This window comes from Phalangium opilio, unplaced genomic scaffold, assembly GCF_054372755.1.
Source record: "Phalangium opilio isolate 3A_F unplaced genomic scaffold, DU_Popi_V2 ptg000017l_1, whole genome shotgun sequence".
Classification (NCBI taxonomy): Eukaryota; Metazoa; Arthropoda; class Arachnida; order Opiliones; family Phalangiidae; genus Phalangium; species Phalangium opilio.
Genome location: NW_028324151.1, coordinates 9,523,622 through 9,548,193, shown reverse-complemented (window position 1 = coordinate 9,548,193; position 24,572 = coordinate 9,523,622). Strand labels below are relative to the sequence as shown.

Here is a 24,572-nt window from a genome sequence, read left to right as displayed (position 1 = left end):
TATGGACAAGATGGCGATTACTGCAACTTCGAACTGCTCAAAGGGCCATTCGAGCCAAAGCTACTCAGCTTGATTGATGACGTTGTTACAAGACGACCGACTGCCACGAAATTTTTGGAAGATTGGACGTATCATTGATCTGCATCCTTGACGTGATGGAATTACACGAGCTTGCTCTGTGAGAAACGTCAACGGCTATATCATAAAAAGACCTTTAAAGTTGATGTATCCGAGAGAAATAAGAATAATTTATTAGTCTAATGTTAAAAATAAGTTTAACTCATTTTTGGTGGGAGAATGAAGAGAATTCATAAGAAATACGTTTCTGTGTAACTTTGGTTCAAAAAATGTACTAGGCCTAGTCGAAAAGGGTCTAAAAAATAATTATCTTTACTTTCAGCTGCTTTAAAAAGAGAATACGAGTTTACCTTTGACTTTAGATTTACGTTGTAGTTAGTTAACCTTGCGTTTTTAATGAATGTACCACGCGAACTTTATCGCCAAAGTAAAATTATTGTTATTCGATCACGTTACTAATAGTGCGAGTACAAGTAGTTCTTCAATTAAATCCTATCCTATACCTTTAGATAAATTCAGTAGATTTCAACGAAGTAAAGTCGGGATTAATTTCACAGCTAACTGGATTGACAGAATGGAGTCCCCAGTAAATGTCAACATACCTTCTGTCATTTATGTATTTATTAGATAGACCTTTTCACACTTAGAGCGAGGGTGAAAAGGGGGTAAAATTCTCGAGAGGTGAGCATGCGCAGAAAGAATGTTTGTTGCCAGTCGTATTTATGTAACCATTGCTTTTACCTTACTAGTTAGGCATTTGAGTTTATTTTTATAAAACAGTGTTGTATTAATGGTTGTAAGAGTATAAATTAAACTTCCTAGGTGAAATTTTATCGAATTCAATTGATAGGCGTAAAATTGGGGTAGTTTATAATATTCTACAGACCAAATTGGGCGCCAAGGCTTACGAGCGTGTTATACGCGGGATAACGCGGCGCTTTCGGCACGGCATCGGTGATGTACAACTCATGGCGCCAAACATTACAACTGCTCATGCGCGGCCATAAGTGTGAAAAGGCGTTGAGGTAACGAGAGGATAGTGTTTACACGCTAACCGAGTTAATTGTGAATAGACCTATTCCTCCGCATCGTGAAGTACAATTCCTTCAAAGAGAAATTAATTGATTCTTCTCGTTATGATTTGTTCCTATTACCATCCTACATCAACAATGATTGCATCGACGTCAATTGTCTTTTGACATTTTACGGAGACTTATGTCAAGCCAGAAGCACCAAGCCTTGAAGAAAGGTCAGGAAGTTTTGATTAGCTATAACTGTAGCTCTAGTCGTTCTCTAATTGCAGAAAAGAATTTTGATTGCGAATGCTCCATTTGCAAATACGAAAGGCAAGAGCCGTCTGAAATTCGTTTTGCGAGAACGACTCTCAAGGATTCTTTCATGCGCTCCATGTCGTCGAAACCAAGCGATTTTGAGCAAGAACTCAAAAGAATGAGGGAATTGAGCGTCGGATCGCCATTTGCGGCGCATTATCTCTGTCCACTGCTTTATAAGTTGGGAAAATTTTACTACGACCGGAAGCAGTACAAAAAAGCGATGAGAGCCTACAAAGAGTTGTTGGAAGATTGGCGCAAACGCTCCCAGGATTACGTCCAGGAATACTTAATCGCCTCGCTCAATCTGTTTCACATTTATCTCGTTCTCAATGATATAACCAACATGAAAAAGATCAAGGAAGAAGCGTTAGAATTGACCAAAATCAATTTCGGTTGCATGGATCTGTCAGCCTTGGAAGTAGTCCACCCAGGCGCTACTAATATGCTTGGACTTCTTGACTTGTAAAGGGTTTAAGCTAAAGGTCTTGGAGGTTTTTGATACGTCCCAAAGTTAAGGGAAGTTTATTTTGTATCTTTGTTCTTTCAATAAAATTAATGGTTTTACAAGAATTAGATTGTAAATTGGAAGTGTTAATACTGTCGCCCAAAAATGTAAAAAAAACCTCCTTATTGATAACTTTCATATGAGTCATCATATCCATTGTTCTCTTGGATGTTGGAAATACGAAAGGCCTTCTGAAATTCGTTTTGCGAGAACGACTCTCCTGGATTCTTTCTGGTGCTTCATGTCATCGTAACTGAGCAATTTTTTAGCCAAAGCTCAAAAGAATGAGAGAATATAGTGACGGATCGCCGTTTGCATTATCTCTCTCCCCTCCTTTCTAACTTAGGGTCGATATGATTACGCGTGTACCTAAAACATACTCTTGTAAAAAGGTCTATGCCATTTTTCGGGCTCCTAAGGCAGTTGAAACACCGTCGTCCGTTCGTAATTGCTTGAATCTTCACCTCTAGTGTCTTGTTTGCTGCTGGTTGGTGCTTTACTTCTTGACAGTACAAGCATACACTCGTAATGGCTGTACCAAAAGCTGCTGCTGTTGGCGTTCTTCTGGGGTATCTTGGTTCAAATTTGTTATTTATACTGATCGTGTTCTTGCTGGTATGAGTTTATGAGTTTCTTGTCGTCGATCGCTAAAGCGTTCGTCTGCCTCTGGCTCTCAATCGGCTCTCGAGCAGGGTTCATACAAACCTGGAAAAATCAGGGAAATAAATAGTTGACAAAAACCTCAGGGAAAACTCATGGAAATTTAGAATTTTTAATAAAATTCAGGGAATTCAGAGAAATTTGCGTCAAACAGGGGCCGAGTAATTAAGCAAAATGTCCGTAAACATACCCTCCATAGGATTAACATTACACTAAATTTTGGAAGCTCATAACTCTGGTTATACCGTTATAGTAGAGATACGAGGATGTCCTTTGATTATGTTATAGTAATTTTTGTCCCCCCATCCTACTTCGTTAACATTTAGCCTAGGCTAATTTAATGGACTTCTGCTTAAATTTAAGGGGTCGTCCGTAAATCACTCTAATCTTATCTTTTTATTGTGGCCTGTGAGCAAAATGTCATAGAACATTTAAGACTCAAAATCGTCAATAGAACCAAACCAATGTATAATATAACTGTCCTACCACTATTAGGGTGGATAACTTCTGGTTTGTGCTCGATATGTTTTGATGGAGATTTTATATTCTAGAATTGCGCACACCTTGAAGCACCTTGTATTTAAAACTATTATAAAGGTTAGAGTAGGATTGAAAAAAAAAGTGGATTAATTAAATTTCCCTTCTACCTTCGAAAGATGTCAACTTGACTAAAGTAATGAAAGAAATCGTAAACGTTTGCATTAAAATTCAAATCAATGAGTATTGATTAAAAATACATTAACTCATTACATGAAAGTAGAACACGTGGTAAAGAATTATGGCCCTCTGTAGTCATCTTTAAATTGTAGTGAAGCTTAAGTGCTTTTAATATCACATAGATCGTGTTCAGATGTGTCTTTCATTTGAGCATGCGACGATTTTAATTAGTTACATTGATCCTAGGCGTTTTTCCTAATTAGCAACGAAACGTAAGCAATTCTAAATCAAAATTATAACGCGACAGCAAGCTTCACACTAATCACGACACTGACGGCGGTCTGAAAGCCATTACCATCAACCGGAACTTCCGTAGGTTAACGTGACTCCAGATCCGGGTTAATGCTAAAACTATACTTGTAAAACTGAGCTATGGATGGCGGGCTTGGATGTCTTGGAAGAAAAAGCTCTGTTTACAAAAGCATAACTTACGTCCAGTACTTATAGGGAGATTAATATGATCTACTTATGATAATTTCAATTGCTCTTTTGAAAAAAGTATCCTTTAATTTAATTATCTTCTGAAAAACACGAATATTTCGGCAAGAAGAATTAGACAATTAAAACACTGGCATAAAAGCGCTGTTCGAAAAACGATTGATATGTCGTTAAGAGTTGTTGGTGAAACTTCAGCCTCTGGATCAGGTTGCCAAGTACGTCTTTCTATCAAGTAGCTGTTGCGATAAAGGAATTGGTATGCTATTTTCGTTTCCACCAAGCTTAGAATTCTGAAATAAATGCTTTAAATATTTAAGTCTTATTGTTCAAACCAAGAACCCATATAAGATCTGAGAATGTATGAATCGGTATCGTTGATATTCAAGTGCTCACAACAGTGGCATCGCTAGGTCCTTATTTTTGTCATACAGCATAATTTCACACAAATTTTCGGATAGTTATTCCAACGAGCCAATTAAGCAAAATTCTAAAATTTCTAATAATAACTATCAAATAGTTTGCCCCGATTAAGCTCCCCCTCCCAAATTTCAAGCCCTAGCGACGCTACTGGTTTGCAATCCAATACCATCATGAGACGTTCTAAGATCTTATTTTGGTTTCTTGTCCAATTGCGTCAGGAAACGTACATATGGTTAAAAATCTCTTGGTTGCTAACCGAAAGACTTCTGTTGAAGGAAAATGTCATAACACCGGAACTTAAGGACTCTTCGCCGTAATAAAAGACCGTTTCTTTATCCTGGACCATGTCGAAAATCGCAGTCCACAATAATTCATGGACCACCAAGGCCTTCTTCCCGTCTCGGATATCTCTAAATAATCCCTCGTCGCCCATCAAGTCTTCGATGGTGAAGTAGGACTGTTCCTTTTCCACCATCTCGATAAACCTCTTTGCCACGACGTCGTACTCCGACTTAAACATAACGTAATGAATGAAACGACCTTACACGAGTATAAAAGATTACGCCAATGAGACCAACCTTGATTTGCATCAGCACGTGTGCGTGCAAGTTCTGGACGACCACTGGTTGCAATTTTGTGGCCGTGATCAAATCCGAGACGGTATCGATTTTGGCATAGGCTATCTCTGACAAGTTTGAACTCAAGAAAGAAGAGATGTAGGTAAATATCACCAAACTACCCAATAACCAGGAACCAATTACAATCCTGCTGGACAAGTACCGGGAAACGTTATCCATGGCTAAACAGGGAAACGAGTGGTTCTCATTTATGGTCAATCCCCGCTTTCAAAGTTGCAACTTATTACCTTGATGCGAGATCGAACGGGATATTTCCCACAAGTACTTGAAGAATAATTTTCGAAATGAAGTCCTATCTTTAGTGGGAATGATGAAGTGCGCGAAGGTTGTACAGAGCGTGACTAATAGTGAGGCGATGATAATAGCCAGTTTGACGTCATTATCCAAGGATATTAGTGGTGTCGAAGCTGTGGTTTCGTACTTTTCCGGAGCTTTACTTATTAGAAACGTATCTGGAGTATTAGTCCATGCTGTATTTACAAAGTACTTCAGTCTTCCGTAGACAGAGGTGTCAGCCGCCATGTAAAACATGTGTATGTCCTGACATATAAGAGACGTTTTACTCATCATTGGTGGTTACAGTAATTGAAGAATAATTCAAAGGTAAGATACTGTAACGTAGGTAGGGCTGGTTTTCCCATAGAAGATATGATTATCCAACACCTCGATAATCACGCTTGTTGGCATTATGTCCGTATCCTCGCAAATACACGCGTGACACTGTAAAGAATTACATTTGGTCAAAGTGGTGCATCCCTGACCCATGACGAACTCCTACGTCATGGGTAAATCCCCGATTCGCACCACGGGTCTCAAGAAGACGCGGGAGAATACAGAAAGGGTTATCGTGGTATTGTGATTACCAGCGCTCTTCGTGAGAAAATGGTCCCGAACTTAGCAAACAATATCGGCAGAAGTAAATATCCGCCATCTTGAGACCTTCGCTTTTCTTAAAAACTTCATCGCGATATGAACTTCAGTACTAACATAAGTTGATAAGACATTCCATAAGTTTATCTCAGGTTAATGAGAGCTTGGCATGAAGTGACGTCACGTAGGTCATAGATTCTCGTAGAGCGAAGCCTGGTGAGGCGCTGCCAAAGGCTTAGTACAGACGAAATAGGAAGATGCACTGTATAACCGAGTGTTGTTAATTCTCGCTTGTCGTTCTCGAACTAGCTCTCAGCGAGTCTCTATCATTACGATGTATAGGTGGTGTTATACTTATGGAAAATATATTATAAACTTATTTTACTAAAGACTAATATAGTACTACGAATCGCGTTTGTGAACGAATCATAAACATTAACGTTCGACGACGAATAATGAAGATATGGAGTCACCATTTTGAATCACAATTAGGTATTAAACAACCGTAAAGAGGGAAAACCAGCCAAACGAGCGCAATGCATCACGGATAACACGCGTATCTTTATTTGAATTATAATGTATATTATTTCATAAACACAGAGAAAACAAGATACATTCAATTGCTTCTTTTAAATATTAAATTTTACAATGACCAAATTAAGTTTCTTTAAGTTTAGTACTAAATAGAATTATGAATCAGTGTCAATACTCGCGAAAAATTATGAACGACCCGAGAAAATTGGCCATATGTCTAATCAGCACCACTAGCGGATGGTCTGAAAACTACTCCCATAGAGTCTAGGTATATTTAAGCGGGTTTGCAGAATTTCCGTCAGATGGCGCGGCGTTCGAGCCACCTGGCGAAAATTCTGCAAACCCGCTTAAATATACCTAGACTCTATGGGAGTAGTTTTCAGACCATCCGCTAGTGGCGCTGATTAGACATATGGCCAATTAGGTTAAACCTTTGATGAGCTACGGCGACGCTTATTTTAGAAATCTGAACTAGTGCTAAGAGTAAAGAGTGAGTTATGGACTTGCATTCGTAATGTTAAATGTAAAATGGCGCGCTTCAGTAGAGTTGATATGCTTTTCGTATTGGCAAGAACCCATGTAAGATCTGAGAACTTTAAAACAAAAATCGGATTTCTTCACTATTTCCGTATCTCTCACATCGCAGCCAAGTCTGCCAGCTTATAAAGACACCTTGCTAATTGTATGAGTTCACGATAATCTAAAATGGCTTGTCATACATGGGTTCTTGCATATGGTAATAAACGAACTTACTGGTATCAAAAATATATAGACCAACCATAAAGTTTAGCACACAACCCATTCCTAAGCTCTGGCTTTGATATCCATGTAAAATAAGAAGCTTGTAGGGTGGACGTTTGCACCCCCTCTGTTCCACCAATAAGCTCCCACTTTCATTGCGTCATCTGAACAGTCAACGGACATCTAAAAGTAGTTTTGCGACGGTAGCGGCGCGGTCCGAGGAAAAACGTAAACACGATCAGATCGTCTGCTATTTTTTAAAAAATTGCGGGAAAATTACTCTAATGAGCGGGAGCTGGGCGCCCAAGGCTTAAGTTGATTTGAATTTTAATCTTTGGTAAGTTTTGTTTTCATTCTTAATAATATAAAATTTAGACAGTCGATGTTTTTAAATTAGTAATTCTGTATATAAATACTGATCAAATATTATAATCAGTTTTTGAGATGCCTCGGAAGAAAACCGCGGAACAGATGGCCCTTTCGGCTTTAAAGCTAAAAAATCAAAGCACGCAGTATAACTTTTATGTGAAGGAATGCGGTACTGTTGGTGTACAAACAATGATGAACATTCCCATCCTTAAATTAAACACCAAGGACAAATCTAGCCAAACAGATAACAAAGTGATGGCTGAAATCGGAGTTGGAAATGAAATCCAATTCCAACCAAAGACGTGCATCGGAACTCAAACTAACAGCCTCAGTGTTTGTAGTACTGAAATGCAAACTGAAAATTACAGCCCAGCCACTAGTATCGTCTCTGAAACCCAAACTGAGATATTCGGAAGCTACGTGCCTCCTGAAAAATGGGAGGAAATAAACATTTTGGTTAAGGCTCGTGGTAATGGAAACATTATGCATTCTCATTCGCGAAAAAGAAGGCTTAATGAAAGTCAAACATGTACAAGACAGCAGATAACAGCCATGTCCCAAGAACTGGAGACCCAAGAACACAACCGGGAAGTACCCCCTGAAGGTATTGCACCCAAACAGTTAGCTTTAGTGAAGGAACGGGGAAGACCAATTTCACCCTTACCAGCTTTGAAGTTTTACTTCCAAAGCGTCAATACAAGTAAATAAACTTTTTATGAAATTAATTTTCAAACAATTGAAAATAAATAAAATGAAAATTTTTATCTTAATTTAGGTGATTTATGTTTTAAAGAAATTACGAATCATGATCATGAAATTGTAGTACATATTGAAGTAATAAGAAGCAATGGACTGATAGGAGTCTCGACGTATTATGATTATCCAACCAAATTAATGTTTTCTTCAAATGGAAAAGTTGCAGTTCTGACACTATTCAAACCTACAACCGAATTTGAATTTTTCAACAAAGACACCAAATTGTTAAATTTAGATGTAGTTAAAATGGTTTTACGGGAGTTAGACGAAGACTGTGTGTTTTGCCCAGGATTAACAAAGGTACGAATATTAATCATCGCTAAGTGTCAAAACATATACTTAGTTTTATTAATAATATAACTCATGTGACAGGATGAATTGGAGACTCTAAAGGACACAAAAAAACTAAAAAAACATCATGTTCCTTTTGAACGTATTCAGTCGAAGGAATGCTTAGTTTGGTTCAAGCCACCAACTAATGCACCAAAAGATAAACTTCTACAACAAACATATCAATGTTCAAAATGCCGTGCTCTAAAATGGTTTGAATTTAGCCCTAATTTACTCATAAGTGTGCAACTTTGTCTTAAATATAAACATTTTTACTTTTACATCTTGTATTTAAGGTATATCAAAGGTCGTTCTAAGAAGATGGATCAAGTAACTCCAAAAACAAAATTGAAAAGACAAGCTGCGAGTTCTAAATGTCGAATTGGCGTTCTAACTCCAAAATCCAAGAATAAGCGAATCCTACAAAACAAGCAAAATCGATTTAAATTAACCCAAAAAATTAAGCACCTTGAAAACAAAATTAAAGAAACTAGTCTCGAATTAAATGAAAATCAGGACAAGAATATGTCTGAAGTTCTAAATGAAATAAACACAAAAGGAAAGGAAGATTTAAACGAAATTTTCAAATTGGCGATGAAGAAGAATAAAATTGTTGGATTGGCGTTAAAGAAAGCTTGGCAGATGAATAGTAAGAGAGACTGCGAGAATGGCTTTCTAAATGATCAAGAAAAATGCATTAAAGGATCAAATGGAAATAGATGGAGCCCACTGACTTATAGAATAGCATTAGCGGTGTATTCACGTTCCCCAGCAGCTTATGAAGCCCTTAACAGCTTTGATATTTTGAAACTACCAAGTGCTCACACTTTGCGCGATAAAATTCGACAATATCCAAGTAACAGTGGCATTGATTATGTTCATCTTCAAAAAGAGTCAGAAAGATTTGATAATTTTGTCAACGACCATCCTGAATACAATAAGCCCCCAAAAGAAGGAGCGCTAATTTTTGATGAGGTCAAAATTATCGGTAAACTGATGTGGAACTCGAAAAATGGTGAATTTGTTGGATGCGCCATAGATTCCACCAATTTTGCTTCTATGGAAGACCTCTTCAAATGTAAAACTACTTCAGAACTGCTGGAAGCAGAGTATGCTTTGCAATATTTATGGCGGTGTACTACCACGAAATTTGATGTTATTGGCCCCTATTTTATGTTTGAAAAACCAGCGTCACACGCAGCAATTTCGAGTTGCACACTTAAGTGTATTTTTGCATTCCATAATGTTGGTTTTGAAGTAGGACTGTTAGTTTGTGATGGAGGAAGTGCCAATATGACCGCGATGAGGAAAAGTCTTGGAATAACTAGAGCGCAATCACCTTCGGTGAATGAAGATGGATCTCTGGATTTTCGTTTCAGTACAAAATTTAGAAATCCTCTCCATAAAGAGTCCTGGATATATTGGATTGTATGTCCTACCCACCAACTGAAAAACATGATTAATGCGTTGCACAACTCCCAAATAGACGGGACCAGAGATTTCTCAAAAAGTGGTGTTCGGTTTGGTTGGACTCAAATAAAAGACATGAAGAAGCGGGAGGATCATCGCGTTGATTCTGATGAATTGGTACAGGTGAAAGGCCTTCTGAAGTCCTATGTTGATCGAGATTCTTGGACGAAGTTGAACATGACACCTGCTAGTATTATGCAACAAATGCCAGTTCTAGGCGAACTATACAATTATGCAAATCCCATGTTTGAAGCTAAGCCTGTCGACCGCTCAGAAGTAATGGCCTGCTATGACTATCTCAGAGCATGTCATGATATTTTTGAGGAAGGGTTGCTTTCTCATAAGCCTGTATATTGTTTGGACTCTGATCCTATGAAATCCATGTTTAAGGGTCTTAAATATTTTGAAGAATGGGCCACTGAACGGATTAATGAAGATGCAAACGTTTCCATGACAAACAATCCAAAATTTTTGGCATGGCAAACCTGGGAGCTGCTGAGAGTTTCGGTTTATGGGTTTGCAGACTACATTAAAGATTTCACAACTAGGCACCCTAAGCGTTATGTTTTCCCCGTAAGGATTAATGGTTCGGCGGTGGAAACAATATTTAGTCAAATGAAATATGTAACCGCTGGCAAACTCACTAGCCTAAACTACAGTAGTGCCCGTAGGGCTCTGTTAATTAAAGGATGTACCAAAACTTCGCAAAATGCTGAGGCGTCCTATCGCAAAGTTGGATTGGATATTTGTGAGAAATAAAAGTGTGACAAGTATAACAAAACATTTGTCTTTAATTTGGTTTTTGCCTTTAATTCTGAAATTGTACCATTTTCTTCTTAAAATGAAACTTGACAAGGCTTTCTTGGGTTTATAATTAAACTTAGGAACAACAGTGTAGACTATCAAGCCCTGGGCTCATCTTTTTTCAATTGGCTTTTTAACTTTAACATTAATACTGAAATTCTACTATTTACTCCTTAAAGGCTTGCTTTGGTTTATAATAAAACTTATCAACTTAGGTACAACAGTGTTTAACATCACAGCTCTTAGCTAATCTTAAAGTTCTTAATCATATTCAAAATCTGCACAAATCCTTTTTCTAATAAGTCTTCCTCTTTTTGAGATTCTTGAACTATTAGCCAACTTTGGTGTTATTGCTATATTTTTGGCTTCTTCTGTTAAAGGTGTTGCCAGTGGACTGTTCACTGTGAGTGATTCTTCACTCTTCGTTGGTTTTGAGGGGGGACTAGAATTTATATTTTCGGTTTTCTTAGAATACCTCTTCTTTGGGGCCTTATTTGTAGCTTTGAAAAAATTTACAGTCGTTGCTTTCACTTTAGCCGACTTTACTGCCTTGTTTTTTCGCATACCATACAGCATGCAACGAAGATTCTGGCCTCCTTGTCCTCTGTGCCCTTTTCTTTCATTTCTTCTTCTCGCTGCAGACCTAATCAAGTCCGCGATCTTTGCATGCATTATTTTTCTTTGAAAAATAAGCCTAAATTTTTCCAGATCATCTTCTTGAAACCCATGATCAATAACGGCAGGTATATCTTTCACTGCTTCATGAAATTGAACTTTTAATGACTCATCATTTCTCACTCTTGCTGTTGTTTCTTCTATAACAAACCATTACATTTTAGATACAATCTAAATAAAAAATAATATTAATAAATCAACCTACTTATTGATTTTCCCGGAACAGTGGAAAACCTAAATTTCCTATACGTATCAACTATAATTTTGCAAATTTTGTTTACATATGGGATTAGTTTTACATCAGCAACAAATAAACCCCCGTTGTTTATTGCTTCCAATGCTGGTGGTATGTCTTTCTGCAATAATTTTCTGTTGCGGAGGGAAAGGCTAATTTTATAGAAGGTATGGGCTTGATCCCTCTGTTGAGCAGTTAAAGGTTTCTTCCCTCTCTTAAGTCTTTTCACAACTTGCATCCCATCCTTGTTGACTGACCACATTTCACCCATAGCTCCACCAATTAGTCGATTCATAGTATAAAGTCTGTCTGACCGTAAATGTCTGGTTTTACATCTTTTTGCCTGATCATCAGGAATATTTAGATCATAGGGGCGTTCAAACTTTCTAGGATTATTAATGGCGGTAGCTTTTTCTAAATTAGTTTCTCTATTAATGCTAGCTTTTGCGTCTAAAACTTTCCAGGAAAACCAGTGCACTAATTTTGTCAGTTCTGACATATATTCTTCGGCGAGAACGATAACAGGATCTGGTTTTTCATTCTTAAATAATAAACTGTGAAGCCAATTGTTCCAATCGTACAAGAAAGAAGAATATCCGCACGTTTCTGACTCATACTTTTTCCAAAGCAAATTGTACTGGGTACACATATCCTCTAGTAATTCCTTTAAACTACCATTTGTTTTCATGTACTCAACTGCAGCTTTTAGCTTTCCAAATTTATCAGTAACGAAAATGTCATCGTTTTCATAATTATTCAATAATTTGAGTAAGTCCAAGGAACTATCATCACACATTTTGCTTATCTTATTAATTTATCACAGCTTCAGAATCGCGAAAGTGAAATGTAAAGAAACATGAAGGAAGAAGAAGAAAAAAACAACGCTTTGACTAGGCCTTTGCAACCTTAAGCAGCCGATGAAACTTCTTACACTTTTGGTGGAACTATATTTTGTAACCAACTCACTCATGTACCTTGTGTATAACTACGCAAATGTAATACTGCGCAGCGGCGAACCACCTTACTTTCCCTCCTACCACAGATGGGGGTCGGTACACGGAGGGGTTTATTATTTTTCATGTTGAGTGCTAGCGGCCCAGTGCTAAACTTTATGGTTGGTCTATATATTTTTGCTGGTATGTAAAGCTCAGGGTTTTTGGGTCCCATTAACTCCATTGGAACTTGCTTGAACTGATAACTGTAATGGATTTACGTTTTTTACTCCTTGTGGTTATTGCATAACTACACGGTGTTGTTTATATTGATGGATTTAGTTTTATGACAAATTAAATTACGCAATTTGTTTTTGTAAGGTTTTTTCACACTTCCCATAAACTATTGAACTGCCCAGGCATTTCTCAAGTTTATATGGCACTCTACAGAAATGCATAACGATGCGTGCCACTGTATAGCCTTAACGAGTTGTAGCAGGAGCAGTCATCTGCTCCTGGTTGTAGCTATAGGATGTTGTACAATCTTAGGACATTGGGAACCACACTGAGTATTGCGTAATTACAGGGCGGATATTATGTCACTTTTTTCAAACAGGTTACCAAAATTCACTTTTCCAAAAATTAGTTACTATTTGTCACTTTTTTAGGATTTTTGAGTCTTTCGGTGTTATTTATCTTCTCGACCACAACGTTAAATGTAATATATTTGTCTTATGACGATTCAAATGCAAAAAGCTAGATTACAGTTGATCAAACCCCAAAATCGTGGAGCTCGCTTTCTTATTACTTAAAATTAATCCAATTCAAATGAATGTTTTGTTTTTGATTTAAAACGACATCAATTACTTTGCATTCTGGGCTGTGCTCCAAAATGGTTTAATTGAATTTCGCTGTAGACCTTTTATGAGGTGACCTTTCCTTTGACTGGAAATATCTAAGGCCATAGATTGGGTGTAATTTCGACCTCGACCTTTAAAATATCTTTTAAATCGGTCATTTCTGAAAACATTTTATTTGACCTGGCTCTTTTTTATAGCTTAATTTGTCCCCATTTAGTCACTTTCTGCTTACTATTTCTAAATTAATTAGTCGCTTATTCAACTAAAATTGAGCGTATGAGTGAGTATCAACCCTGTAATTATTTTTACCCTTGTGTAGGACAATTACCTACCAAGTGTAATTCGTCCGTTTGAAGATAAATCGCGATAGTATTTCACTTAATTTTGAAAACGATTCAATTAAGTCGGAATTCTACGATAAATTTCAAAATATAAATCTTAATTTATGAAAGAAATTTCAGATTCCTTACCTCCATAATGCCTATAATCAAGGGATTTTCATTTGAAACTCCGGGTGTCTCACACTCGCCTGTTATTTGCTTAGCCATATTTGAAACGTAAAACAACAATTTCTATAAAAGCTACCGCGTATAGTGACTAACTTCACGACTCGTACGTTGATAAATTCGCTCAATTCTGTCTTTGCAAGTAAAAACAATGATATCATAAAGTTTGACCTTTTAAGTATGACCATAAGAAAATAATATACAGGGTGTTTCTGATAAGTCTGCCATAAATCAAGGGGCGTGTTCTTTGGGTCAAACTGAGTGGAAAGTGTCAAAGAACATGGGGTGTACAAGAATTTGCAACGAAGATATGGCCCCCCAAACATTGGCCCCTAAAACAAGAAAATATTCGAAAATGTAGACTAAAACAAATTCAGCCTTATCAACTTGTTTAGAAATATGAGACAATTTCAATAGTTTCCCTCTAACATCGTTATTGAACTTTCACCTGGCAGAAGTGTATTAAATGAGTAGAAGTATGCCTACTCTAGTAAAGTAAATTCAAAGTATCATGGTAGCTTTCGGTTGGTATTACTTTTATTCTTAACAAGTTAACATGGACGTTACAGGTATTGTTCAAAATGTCCACCAACGGCGTTAAGACAAACATGAACCCGTCTTTCGAAAGATTCTTGGACATGTTGGAAGATTCCTGGCATGTTCCTGATTGTTTGACAACCTTCAATAATTCGTCTTCGCAAGTCTTCCTCATCACGGACTTCATTCTTGTACACGATGTCTTTGAGATGACCCCAAAGATAGAAATCGCACGGATTTAAATCCGGAGATCTGGCTGGCCACGCAACTGGTCCTCCACGCCCAATCCACCTCAAATTAAACGTAGCATTAAGATGTTCTCTAACTGCACGGCTGAAATGTGGGGGTGCCCCGTCGTGCATAAACCACATGTCACGAAGTAATGCTAACGGTATGTCCTCGAGTAGTTCAGGTAAAGTGTCTCTTAAGAACGTGAGATATGCTTCACCATTTAGTCTGGGTGGAAGAAAATGCGGACCTAGTAAATGATTACCGACAATGCCGCACCATACGTTTAAAGAAAATTGCTGTTGGTGACTTCTAACACTAGTTGCGTGTGGGTTTAATTGGCGCCATTCGTGGTGGTTGTGATAGTTCAGAATTCCATCCCGGGAAAAATGTGCCTCGTCGGTTACTAAAAGGACCCGTGGAAATTGATTGTCCTCTACTCTGGCCAAAAACCACTCGCAAAAGTCGATGCGTCTTGGATAATCTGCCGGGTTAAGAGCTTGCACCTTTTGAATATGATACGGGTGAAACTGATGTCCGCGGAGAATTCGCCAGACCAAAACGTGATTAACATGTAATTATCGTCCAACTTGTCTGGTACTTGTCGAGGGGTCCTCATCGAACATGGCAAGGACGTCTTCCTCGATTTCCTCCATGTCTTCTGGAATGTCTCGCTCTCGAACGTTGTTGGGTTGTACTTGTCCGATGTCCCTCAAGCGCCTGTCAACAGCCTCGAACGTACGACGATTTGGTATGCGTCGTTGCGGAAATTGTTCCTGGTATCGCCGCTGTGCTTCCACTGAATTGCCCTGCGCCAGTCCATACATGAGATGCATGTCTGCATATTCTGCATTGGTATACGCCATACTGTACTACCACACGTTCGTTCGAAGTGATACTGTGACGTTATCAACAACATCGCGTTACTTTATAGCAAACCACCGTTTAGTTTTTACGTTTGCGTCATGACTGTCAGCATTGTTTTTTATTCACAAACGTAAACAATAAACGGTGGTTTGCTAAAAAGTCTTTGGGGTCATCTCAAAGATTTTTTTGACATCGTGTACAAGAATGAAGTCCGTGAATAAAAAACAATGCTGACAGTCATGACGCAAACGTAAAAACTAAACGGTGGTTTGCTATAAAGTAACGCGATGTTGTTGACAACGTCACAGTATCACTTCGAACGAACGTGTGGTAGTACAGTATGGCGTATACCAATGCAGAATATGCAGACATGCATCTCATGTATGGACTGGCGCAGGGCAATTCAGTGGAAGCACAGCGGCGATACCAGGAACAATTTCCGCAACGACGCATACCAAATCGTCGTACGTTCGAGGCTGTTGACAGGCGCTTGAGGGACATCGGACAAGTACAACCCAACAACGTTCGAGAGCGAGACATTCCAGAAGACATGGAGGAAATCGAGGAAGACGTCCTTGCCATGTTCGATGAGGACCCCTCGACAAGTACCAGACAAGTTGGACGACAATTACATGTTAATCACGTTTTGGTCTGGCGAATTCTCCGCGGACATCAGTTTCACCCGTATCATATTCAAAAGGTGCAAGCTCTTAACCCGGCAGATTATCCAAGACGCATCGACTTTTGCGAGTGGTTTTTGGCCAGAGTAGAGGACAATCAATTTCCACGGGTCCTTTTAGTAACCGACGAGGCACATTTTTCCCGGGATGGAATTCTGAACTATCACAACCACCACGAATGGCGCCAATTAAACCCACACGCAACTAGTGTTAGAAGTCACCAACAGCAATTTTCTTTAAACGTATGGTGCGGCATTGTCGGTAATCATTTACTAGGTCCGCATTTTCTTCCACCCAGACTAAATGGTGAAGCATATCTCACGTTCTTAAGAGACACTTTACCTGAACTACTCGAGGACATACCGTTAGCATTACTTCGTGACATGTGGTTTATGCACGACGGGGCACCCCCACATTTCAGCCGTGCAGTTAGAGAACATCTTAATGCTACGTTTAATTTGAGGTGGATTGGGCGTGGAGGACCAGTTGCGTGGCCAGCCAGATCTCCGGATTTAAATCCGTGCGATTTCTATCTTTGGGGTCATCTCAAAGACATCGTGTACAAGAATGATGTTGAATTATTTCGCGTCAAATTGAAAATATGTTGTTATAAGTAAATTAAATATTCACTAAACTTGATTTAATGTTGTAAATTAATGTTGTGTAGGAAAACGAAAATGTATAGTTAAAATTACTTGTAAAAATATAATGTAAAAAAGAATTTTTGTAAAACATGAATAGATTTTTAACCCTTTTGTGTTATCAATAACCATCAGTCGCCAAGCAGTCGCCGAGAAGTACCGGAGGGTCGAGAGATAGCCATCAGTAGCCAAGCAGTCGCCGAGAAGTACCGGAGAATCGAGAGATGGTTCTTACCATCTCGGAGATTTTCCGGCCTTCTCATTGGCCACCTCCGGCCTTCTCATTGGCTGCAAAGAAATCCATTTTCAAGTCCATGAAAAAGTATAAATAGAAGATACTTTTCTTTAAAAAAACCAGATTACTTGAAAACCGCTTGTAACGCAGTAGCCCACTCAGAAGGGACCCACTTAGAAGGGACAAAAATAAAAAGATGAATAAAGAACTTTACGGCGTAAAACTTAGTCGTTTCTTTAAGGAATAAAACTTAGATAAAATTATAACTACAATTACGACGCAAAACTTAGTCGTAATAAAAAATAAAAACTTAGAAATTTAGACCAGGAATTAGCATTTTTCAGTCGGTGCTATATTCCAAGAAAAACAATCAGCTCTCCCAGCTTAACACTTTGAGCACAAAACTACATGGTGCCGAAACCCGGGACCACGAGCGAAACAAATTGGACCATTAGAAACAAAAAGAGAACAATTGAGCAAAAATTAAAAAACAATTTCGCGACGCAAAATAAATAGCGGAAAATACGCGACGCAAAATAAATAGCGGAAAATACGCGACGTAAAATAAATAGCGAAAATTACGCGACGGAAGAAACAAAACCGTAAGAAAAAATATCCGAATTTCCTTAAAAACAATCGGAAAGAAATAGAATAACAGTCGGAACTTTAAAATGGAGACGCCGGAAGAAAGAACAAAGAAACGGGACGCAGAACGCGCTAAACTGAAGACCTCCCGAAAGGTTGTTCGCCAACTTGTTACCAAATTAGTCACGGAAATAGAAGGGCTACTAACCGGAACAAGCTGCCAAATAGAGGACGTAGAGGATGCCGTAGCATTACTTCAACAGAAAGAAGAAGCGATCATCCAATATGACGCGAAAATAGAAGCGTTATTCGACGACGAAAAGGAACAAGCCAACGATACCCTCAAGGCATACGAGTATCGGGACAAAATCACGATCACAATAAGGAAGGCCAACCGCCGGATCAGTAACATCAAGGGAGCCGTCGCTACCAGCAATTCCAGCTCGAGCGGAACCATAATCACGACTGGATCAGCGACATCATCGTCCCAAGTTCACGCTAAACTTCCAAAACTGACCATTAGCAAATATGGAGGAGACTTCACCCAGTGGGGCAGTTTTTGGCATCAATTTTCAATAGCAGTGGACAAACAAGACATGAGTAAGGTCGAAAAATTCACGTACCTAGAGTCTTATTTAGTTGGGGACGCCAAAATGTCTCTTAAGGGAATGTACGCGTCTGACGAAAACTATGACGAAGCGATTAGAATCTTAAAAGATAGGTTTGGTAGGCCGGATATGGTAAAATACATACATTTGAACATTTTAAATAATTTAGAACCAGTTACTAAGGTTGGGGATTTGAGGAGTCTGAGAAACTTATATGATCAGTGCGAAGTTAACATAAGAAGTTTAAAATCGTTAGGGGAAAATATCGCAGAGTGCGGGACGTTTTTATGCCCGAAGCTTTTAAAATGCTTGCCCGAAGAAATAAGGCTTGAGTATAGTCGTACTAGAAAACCTGATGCCGACTGGAATATAGTAATGTTATTAGAATTCTTAAAAGAAGAATTACAATCGAGGGAAACTTGTCAAGTGTTGGGAGCTAAATCCGTCTCAGAAAAACATGGTGGTGCTAGCTTCCAATATAATCAGAATCAGGATAGGAATCAGGATAGGAGATCTCAATACCCGAGAAATACCACCTCGGCCCTTTCGGCAGGCGTAAATTATCGCCAGAACCCATCTAATCAAAATTATAATCAAAACCGTCGGGAAATCCCACAATATGAATATCAGGATAGAAGGAATAATGTATACTGTATATTTTGTGAAGAAACCACACACAAAACCGCCAATTGCGAAAAATTTAACATAGAACAAAAGAAAAATTTCATAAGGGATCAGGGTAGATGTAACCTTTGCCTTAGGAGCTCGCATGAAGCCAGAAATTGTCATGCCAGATATAGAACGTGCCTAAAATGTAAGAAAGGTCATAATTACGCAATCTGTTACCAAAATCCCGCAAACATTGGCCCAGAAAGGAAAGAGGAAACGAGGGAAAATGTAGAAACTAGCGTCAATGTAGGTGTAGCTTCAATAAATATAGGAAAATCAGAGAGAAAAAACACAACAGTTCTCTTACAAACAGCCAGAGCTATAGCGAAGCACCCCGAAGAAAATCATTTAGGGGTAGAAATCAGGTGTTTCTTAGATTCAGGAGCCCAGGCTTCCTTCATACGGGAAGACATAGCTAGAAAATTAAACTTGCCCATAATAGGTGAAGCAAAAATTGGGATCAACAAGTTCATGAGCCGAGAAATTTCAGAACACGTTAGAAATAAAGTGAAAATCACACTAGAAAACATAGAGAAACCTGAAGAAAGAGTAGAAATCGTCGCCATAGAGGTTCCCTTCGTATGCAATTCCGTAACAACCTTCGATTGTGACGAAATAGAAGATTATATGAAAGACAGAGGATGGCAACTAGCCGATAAATCAAATAACGCGGCGCCAATACTGGGAGATGGCATGGAATTGTTGATAGGAGGGGATTTCTACTGGGCAATAGCTTCGGGTAGAACGGAAAGATTCGGACCAAAGGTAGTGGCCATAGAAACAAAATTAGGGTGGGCCGTACAGGGACCCGTAGATTCAAACGGCCAAGGTGGCATAACTTCTTGCCCAATATCAGTAATGAGGGTTGGAGTTGTGGAAAAAGAAACAGACAAAATAGTTAAGGGATTTTGGGAATTGGAATCCATTGGGATAGTTAGCGAAGACCCCAAGTCAGAACTGTTAGAAAATGATCAATGTATCCAAAATTTTAACTCGGAAATAAAAATGAATAATGGCAGATACCACGTAAAGTTTCCGTGGCGGATTGAGAAAGAGGTGTTACCTGACAATTTAGAGATAGCGACCAAACGCGCCAACGCTCTAGTACGTAGGTTTAAGAGGGACCCCTTACTATACCAAAGAGGAGGGAAATAGGGAGAGATAATCGCATAGGCAGCCGTGATCCATCCGTATTGAGAAGAGAGGAAAATGTGTGAGACGCGGCGGCTCTTAACGCGCCACTTATTCGCGCACAGTTGACGTTATTGGTTCTCCTCTTTCGGGCTACTACGTCACCAAAATTGCTCGGAAAGGTTTAAACGTTGTTAAAACGTACGCTTTAAAAATAAAAAGCCGAGGCTTAAGTGAAATGTTCAGCCAAGTGGGCTTGTTTAAGCAAAGAGTTATTAATTTATCAGAGGTAATTTAGATAGATAGTATAAGATTAGAGCCGTGTAATGTTTCAGGAAAATATTCAAAATATCTTACTTGTAAACATATAACACCAAATCCTGCTAATGGTTCACTATCACCATTAGAAAAATGGCTTGAGCACACGAACCCACGAAATGATGTTTTTTAATTACACATTGTTGATGTTTGGTTATAGGTTTTCGAAATGGTTTAAAAGTTATACCGTTAATTTTTGGATTACTTGAATACCGCGTATTGCTACTACAATTCAAGTAGCAGCATTTTTTGTGGTAAACCATTTTAAATTACCTCTGATAAATAAATAACTATTTGCTTAAAAAAGCCCACTTGGCTGATCATTTCACTTAAGCCTCGGCTTTTTATTTTTAAAGCGTACGTTTTAACGTTTAAACCTTTTCGAGCAATTTTGGTGACGTAGTAGCCAGAAAGAGGAGAACCAATAACGTCAACTGTGCGCGAATAAGGTGCGCGTTAAGAGCCGCCGCGTATCACAAATTTACCCCTCTAGATGGATCACGGCTGCCTATGCGATTATCTCTCCCTATTTCCCTCCTCTTTGACTATACGACGACTACAAAGCCGTCATTGAGGAACAGTTGAAAACTGGGGTGGCCGAGGTAGTTGAAAATTCAAACGAAAAACCAGCAGGTACCTTTTATCTCCCCCATCAGCCGGTAAAAAGAGAGGCAGCAGAAACGACGAAATTACGCGTGGTTTTGGACGGTTCATCCAGCGCTAAGGGGAGCCCTTCTTTAAATGACTGCTTGGCTTCGGGGCCAAACTTAACCCCCGATATTCTCTTGTTATTGTTAAGATTTCGATTGCACAAGATTGCCTTTATTGCAGACATAGAGAAAGCTTTTCTCCAGGTAGCCTTATCAGAAACAGAAAGAGACTCAGTAAGATTTTTATGGGTTAAAGAGGGGCCAAATAAACAATTAGAAGAAAATAAATTCGTAACGTTGCGCATGGCTCGCGTGCCTTTTGGGATAACCTCCAGCCCGTTTTTGCTAGCTTCATCAATAAAATATCACATACATTCAGTAGAGGGGTCAGACAAAAATGCCGTAAAATTAATTGATAGGGATCTTTATGTGGATGACCTAGTGAGCGGAGAAAATAATGTAGAAGCAGCGTTTACAGTTTCTATGGGAATTAATGAAGTAATGAGTACCGCAAGCATGCGATTTAGAAAATGGCAGACTAACTCAGCGAGGCTCAGAGAATTATGGGGAAATACAAAATCAGAAAATGAAGTCCCAATGTTTGAGGGAAAAGATGCCCCGGAGGGAATAAAAGTTTTGGGCTTAAAATGGAACCCCAATTCAGATACGTACTCTTTTGACCTCACGAAGTTAGTGGAAATATTCCAAAACATTAAACCAACAAAGCGTCACGTGATAAGTGCGGTAGCTCAGATCTTTGATCCAATTGGGATCTTGGCACCCTTTACCATAAGGGCAAAAATGCTATTTCAAAAATTGTGGGTTGAAAAGGTCGCGTGGGATGAGAGATTAAGTGAGAAATTAGAGGATGAATTTATCAGCTGGTGCCGGGAATTGCCCAGCCTGAGACACATTAACATACCCAGGCATTACTTCGATAGTTACGCCGACATTCAAGAGCTTGAATTACATTGCTTCACGGATGCCAGTAAGAGCGCATACGCCGTGACAATTTATGTGAGATACGTTACGCAATCAAATTATGTAGGGGTGTCTTTAGTAACATCTAAAGCGCGCGTGGCTCCACTCAAGGAATTATCTGTGCCCAAACTAGAACTAATGGGGTGCAACTTGGGGGCTAGGTTAACGAACTATGTCAAAGAAACATTTAGCGAAAAATTAGTCCGAACCTATATGTGGTGTGATTCCACGATAGCACTATATTGGATAAGAGGAGCAACGAGCATGTGGAAACCCTTTATCTCGAATAGAGCAGCCGAAATTCAAAGGCTCACTAATATAGACGATTGGCGACACTGCCCAGGGATAGAAAACCCTTCCGACATCCCGACTCGGGGCATAACCGCGGAAAAATTAGCAAGTAAACAGCTGTGGTGGGAAGGGCCTGATTGGCTAAAGAAACCGAAATCAGAATGGCCAGAAGACAAATCTAGAGAAATTAAAATAAATGCAGAAGAAATTGAAAAAGAATTAAGAAAGACAATAATGGTCGTAAACTGTCAAGAAAAAATAGGGTTGGATAAAATTATAAACCTAGAAAAGTATAGCAATTTGGACAAATGCTTGAGAATAACTTGTTATGTAAAAAGGGCTTTCAAACAAAATAGAGCAAGGGGCCCCATAACAGCTGAAGAGATGGTTCAGGCAGAGATAGATTGGGTAAGGTGTGCGCAGCAAAAAGACTTCCCAAATGAGTTAGCAACAATTAAAGAAAATAAGAAATTAAAACCATCAAGTAGCTTAGCCTCTCTAAACCCAATAATGAATTATCAAGGTCAGTTATGTGTAGGAGGGAGACTCGATCAAACAGATTTATCATTAGAGTTAAAGCACCCAATAATACTAAACGCTAAACAACATTTGGCTCGAATGATAACCCAAAGATCACATTGTAAAGTATTACACAATGGGGTGCAAGACACCATCACCCAAGTAAGAGGGCGATATTGGATAGTAGCGGGGCGCCAGTTAGCCAAGAAAATAGTGAAAGAATGCCTAATTTGTAGAAAAGAAAATTGTAAGGCGGGGGACGCACCTACAGCCCCATTACCAAAGGATAGAATTGAGCAGGCACCTCCATTCCAAATTTGCGGAATAGATTTTGCTGGGCCATTGTATATAAAGGGACCGTCGTACTATGAAAATAATAAAACGTTAGACAAGGCTTATATACGTCGTTTACCAGGCAAATTCAAGGGGGCTGCCATTGCGTCTTAGTAGTTTTTGATACCGCCATCTAGCTTCGAAGTGAAGCGTAAAATTCGTTATTTTTGTCTCTTTAAACGTCGGTGTTTAAAGCCATCTAGCGTTCAAAAGCAGGAAGTTCATAACCATCGTCTGAAATCCTTTGGCTCGATGAATCCGATGATTTGAACATATTTTTTAATTCTCATTGGTAATTAGTAAGTTTTGAAAAATAAAAATGGCAGATTGGCTTAGAAAATGTTCCGTTCTTGGCTGTAAAAGTAGTGATAGGGATTTTAGGGAGTGGAGATCGCGGGTTTGCAAACTTCATTCAGGACCTGACAAAGGGTTAACTCTGTGTCATAAAGATTGTTGTTGTCCGCGGCCATTTTTAAAATACGGAATAAAATCAAAGTACAGAATTCGCTCACTAGATGGCATTTACCAAAAACTACTCACATTTTAAAAATGGGAGGTAACCTCGTACATCGCGTATATGCCTGATCACCTGCGCGGTCACAAGGGCCTTGCACCTAGAATTAATGCCCTCACTATCCACCGAATAATTCATGCTAGCTTTTAGGCGAATGATTGCTAGGAGAGGGATACCTCATACAATATACAGCGACAATGCCAAAACGTTTGAAAAAGCAAACAAGGACCTTCAATCTGTCTGGAAAAAACTGAATGACGCAACATTGTTAGAATATTTTGGAAGGGAGGGAATCAGATGGAAGTTTATTGCCGAAAGAGCCGCATGGTGGGGAGGGTTCTATGAACGCCTCGTAAGATCAACTAAATCAATCTTAAAAAAGGTATTAGGATCAGCCAAATTAAATTACCAAGAATTAGAAACCACCCTTGTAGAAGCCGAGGCAGCGATAAATTCTCGTCCCATCACTTTTGTCTATAGCGACACTCGAGATCCTTCCCCCCTATCCCCAGCACAATTCTTGATAGGTCAAAGAATCACGACACTTCCACCTCAAAGGTTCACGCAGACGAATCAAAATTCCAATCGTGAGCTACTCACAAAAAGATTAAAATATAGGGAAAATTTAAATGACAAATTATGGAAACGGTGGCAACAGGAATACGTGTTGCAATTAAGGTCCGCGCATCATACGGACTCGAAAAAATTAAATGAAATACAATTAAAGGACGTAGTTTTGGTCCACCAAGATAAAATACCAAAACACGTTTGGAAATTAGGAGTTGTAGAAGAAAAATTAATTGGTAGAGACCAAAGGGTCAGAGCTTGCATAGTTAGAATGAGCAATGGAACTAAATTGAGAAGGCCTATACAGTTACTATATCCAATGGAGATTGGAGAAAACAATGTTTAA

At 38.9% G+C, this 24,572-nt stretch overlaps 6 protein-coding genes and 1 long non-coding RNA gene across 8 annotated transcripts; 5 read left to right on the top strand and 2 right to left on the bottom strand.

The window, feature by feature from the left end:
• Nucleotides 1–3,775: 3,775 nt before the first annotated feature.
• Nucleotides 3,776–13,984, bottom strand: LOC149703010 (uncharacterized). Of its 2 annotated transcripts, none has more exons than XM_089866933.1 (5): nt 13,837–13,984; nt 5,018–5,330; nt 4,731–4,951; nt 4,380–4,663; nt 3,776–4,022 (listed from the first exon to the last, which is right to left on the bottom strand). In XM_089866933.1, exons 1-5 carry the CDS (start codon nt 13,912–13,914, stop codon nt 3,809–3,811), a joined length of 1,110 nt encoding a protein of 369 aa, XP_089723059.1. In that variant the 5' UTR covers nt 13,915–13,984; the 3' UTR covers nt 3,776–3,808. The 2 variants fall into 2 exon arrangements, with proteins under 2 accessions (XP_089723059.1, XP_089723058.1); XM_089866932.1 differs by lacking the exon at nt 13,837–13,984 and adding an exon at nt 5,403–5,555.
• Nucleotides 3,872–6,274, top strand: LOC149703013 (uncharacterized). The gene is made up of 2 exons (XR_016381914.1): nt 3,872–3,988; nt 4,428–6,274. It is a non-coding gene; the product is annotated as an uncharacterized LOC149703013 (long non-coding RNA).
• On the top strand, nt 7,440–10,641 carry LOC149703012 (uncharacterized). The gene is made up of 4 exons (XM_089867056.1): nt 7,440–8,004; nt 8,080–8,360; nt 8,433–8,602; nt 8,687–10,641. Exons 1-4 carry the CDS (start codon nt 7,494–7,496, stop codon nt 10,617–10,619), a joined length of 2,895 nt encoding a protein of 964 aa, XP_089723182.1. The 5' UTR covers nt 7,440–7,493; the 3' UTR covers nt 10,620–10,641.
• Nucleotides 10,926–12,431, bottom strand: LOC149703011 (uncharacterized). The gene is made up of 2 exons (XM_089866931.1): nt 11,545–12,431; nt 10,926–11,479 (listed from the first exon to the last, which is right to left on the bottom strand). The coding sequence occupies exons 1-2, from the start codon at nt 12,368–12,370 to the stop codon at nt 10,926–10,928; spliced, it is 1,380 nt and encodes a 459-aa protein (XP_089723057.1). The 5' UTR covers nt 12,371–12,431.
• A 3,747-nt stretch (nt 13,985–17,731) lies between the features above and the next one.
• Nucleotides 17,732–19,952, top strand: LOC149703009 (uncharacterized). The gene is made up of 2 exons (XM_089867166.1): nt 17,732–19,898; nt 19,942–19,952. Exons 1-2 carry the CDS (start codon nt 17,732–17,734, stop codon nt 19,950–19,952), a joined length of 2,178 nt encoding a protein of 725 aa, XP_089723292.1.
• Nucleotides 19,953–21,822: 1,870 nt separating this feature from the next.
• Nucleotides 21,823–23,259, top strand: LOC149703008 (uncharacterized). The gene has a single exon (XM_089867165.1). It carries the CDS (start codon nt 21,823–21,825, stop codon nt 23,257–23,259), a length of 1,437 nt encoding a protein of 478 aa, XP_089723291.1.
• A 536-nt stretch (nt 23,260–23,795) lies between these two features.
• Nucleotides 23,796–24,572, top strand: LOC149703007 (uncharacterized). Its single transcript, XM_089867164.1, has one exon. The coding sequence runs from the start codon at nt 23,796–23,798 to the stop codon at nt 24,570–24,572; it is 777 nt and encodes a 258-aa protein (XP_089723290.1).

What these genes read in the sequence shown, in the direction of transcription:
- LOC149703010 (XM_089866932.1), bottom strand. Translation starts at nt 5,555, where the DNA reads ATGGGTCAGGGATGCACCACTTTGACCAAATGTAATTCTTTACAGTGT. An exon ending in CCAGCCCTACCTACGTTACA is followed by an intron (nt 5,331 to 5,402) that starts GTATCTTACCTT and finishes CTTATATGTCAG; the next exon opens with GACATACACATGTTTTACAT. An exon ending in ACGTGCTGATGCAAATCAAG is followed by an intron (nt 4,664 to 4,730) that starts GTTGGTCTCATT and finishes GTTATGTTTAAG; the next exon opens with TCGGAGTACGACGTCGTGGC.
- LOC149703012 (XM_089867056.1), top strand. Translation starts at nt 7,494, where the DNA reads ATGATGAACATTCCCATCCTTAAATTAAACACCAAGGACAAATCTAGC. An exon ending in CTTCCAAAGCGTCAATACAA is followed by an intron (nt 8,005 to 8,079) that starts GTAAATAAACTT and finishes ATCTTAATTTAG; the next exon opens with GTGATTTATGTTTTAAAGAA. An exon ending in TTTGCCCAGGATTAACAAAG is followed by an intron (nt 8,361 to 8,432) that starts GTACGAATATTA and finishes CTCATGTGACAG; the next exon opens with GATGAATTGGAGACTCTAAA.
- LOC149703011 (XM_089866931.1), bottom strand. Translation starts at nt 12,370, where the DNA reads ATGTGTGATGATAGTTCCTTGGACTTACTCAAATTATTGAATAATTAT. An exon ending in TGTTCCGGGAAAATCAATAA is followed by an intron (nt 11,480 to 11,544) that starts GTAGGTTGATTT and finishes GGTTTGTTATAG; the next exon opens with AAGAAACAACAGCAAGAGTG.
- LOC149703009 (XM_089867166.1), top strand. Translation starts at nt 17,732, where the DNA reads ATGGAGACGCCGGAAGAAAGAACAAAGAAACGGGACGCAGAACGCGCT.
- LOC149703008 (XM_089867165.1), top strand. Translation starts at nt 21,823, where the DNA reads ATGCTATTTCAAAAATTGTGGGTTGAAAAGGTCGCGTGGGATGAGAGA.
- LOC149703007 (XM_089867164.1), top strand. Translation starts at nt 23,796, where the DNA reads ATGCTAGCTTTTAGGCGAATGATTGCTAGGAGAGGGATACCTCATACA.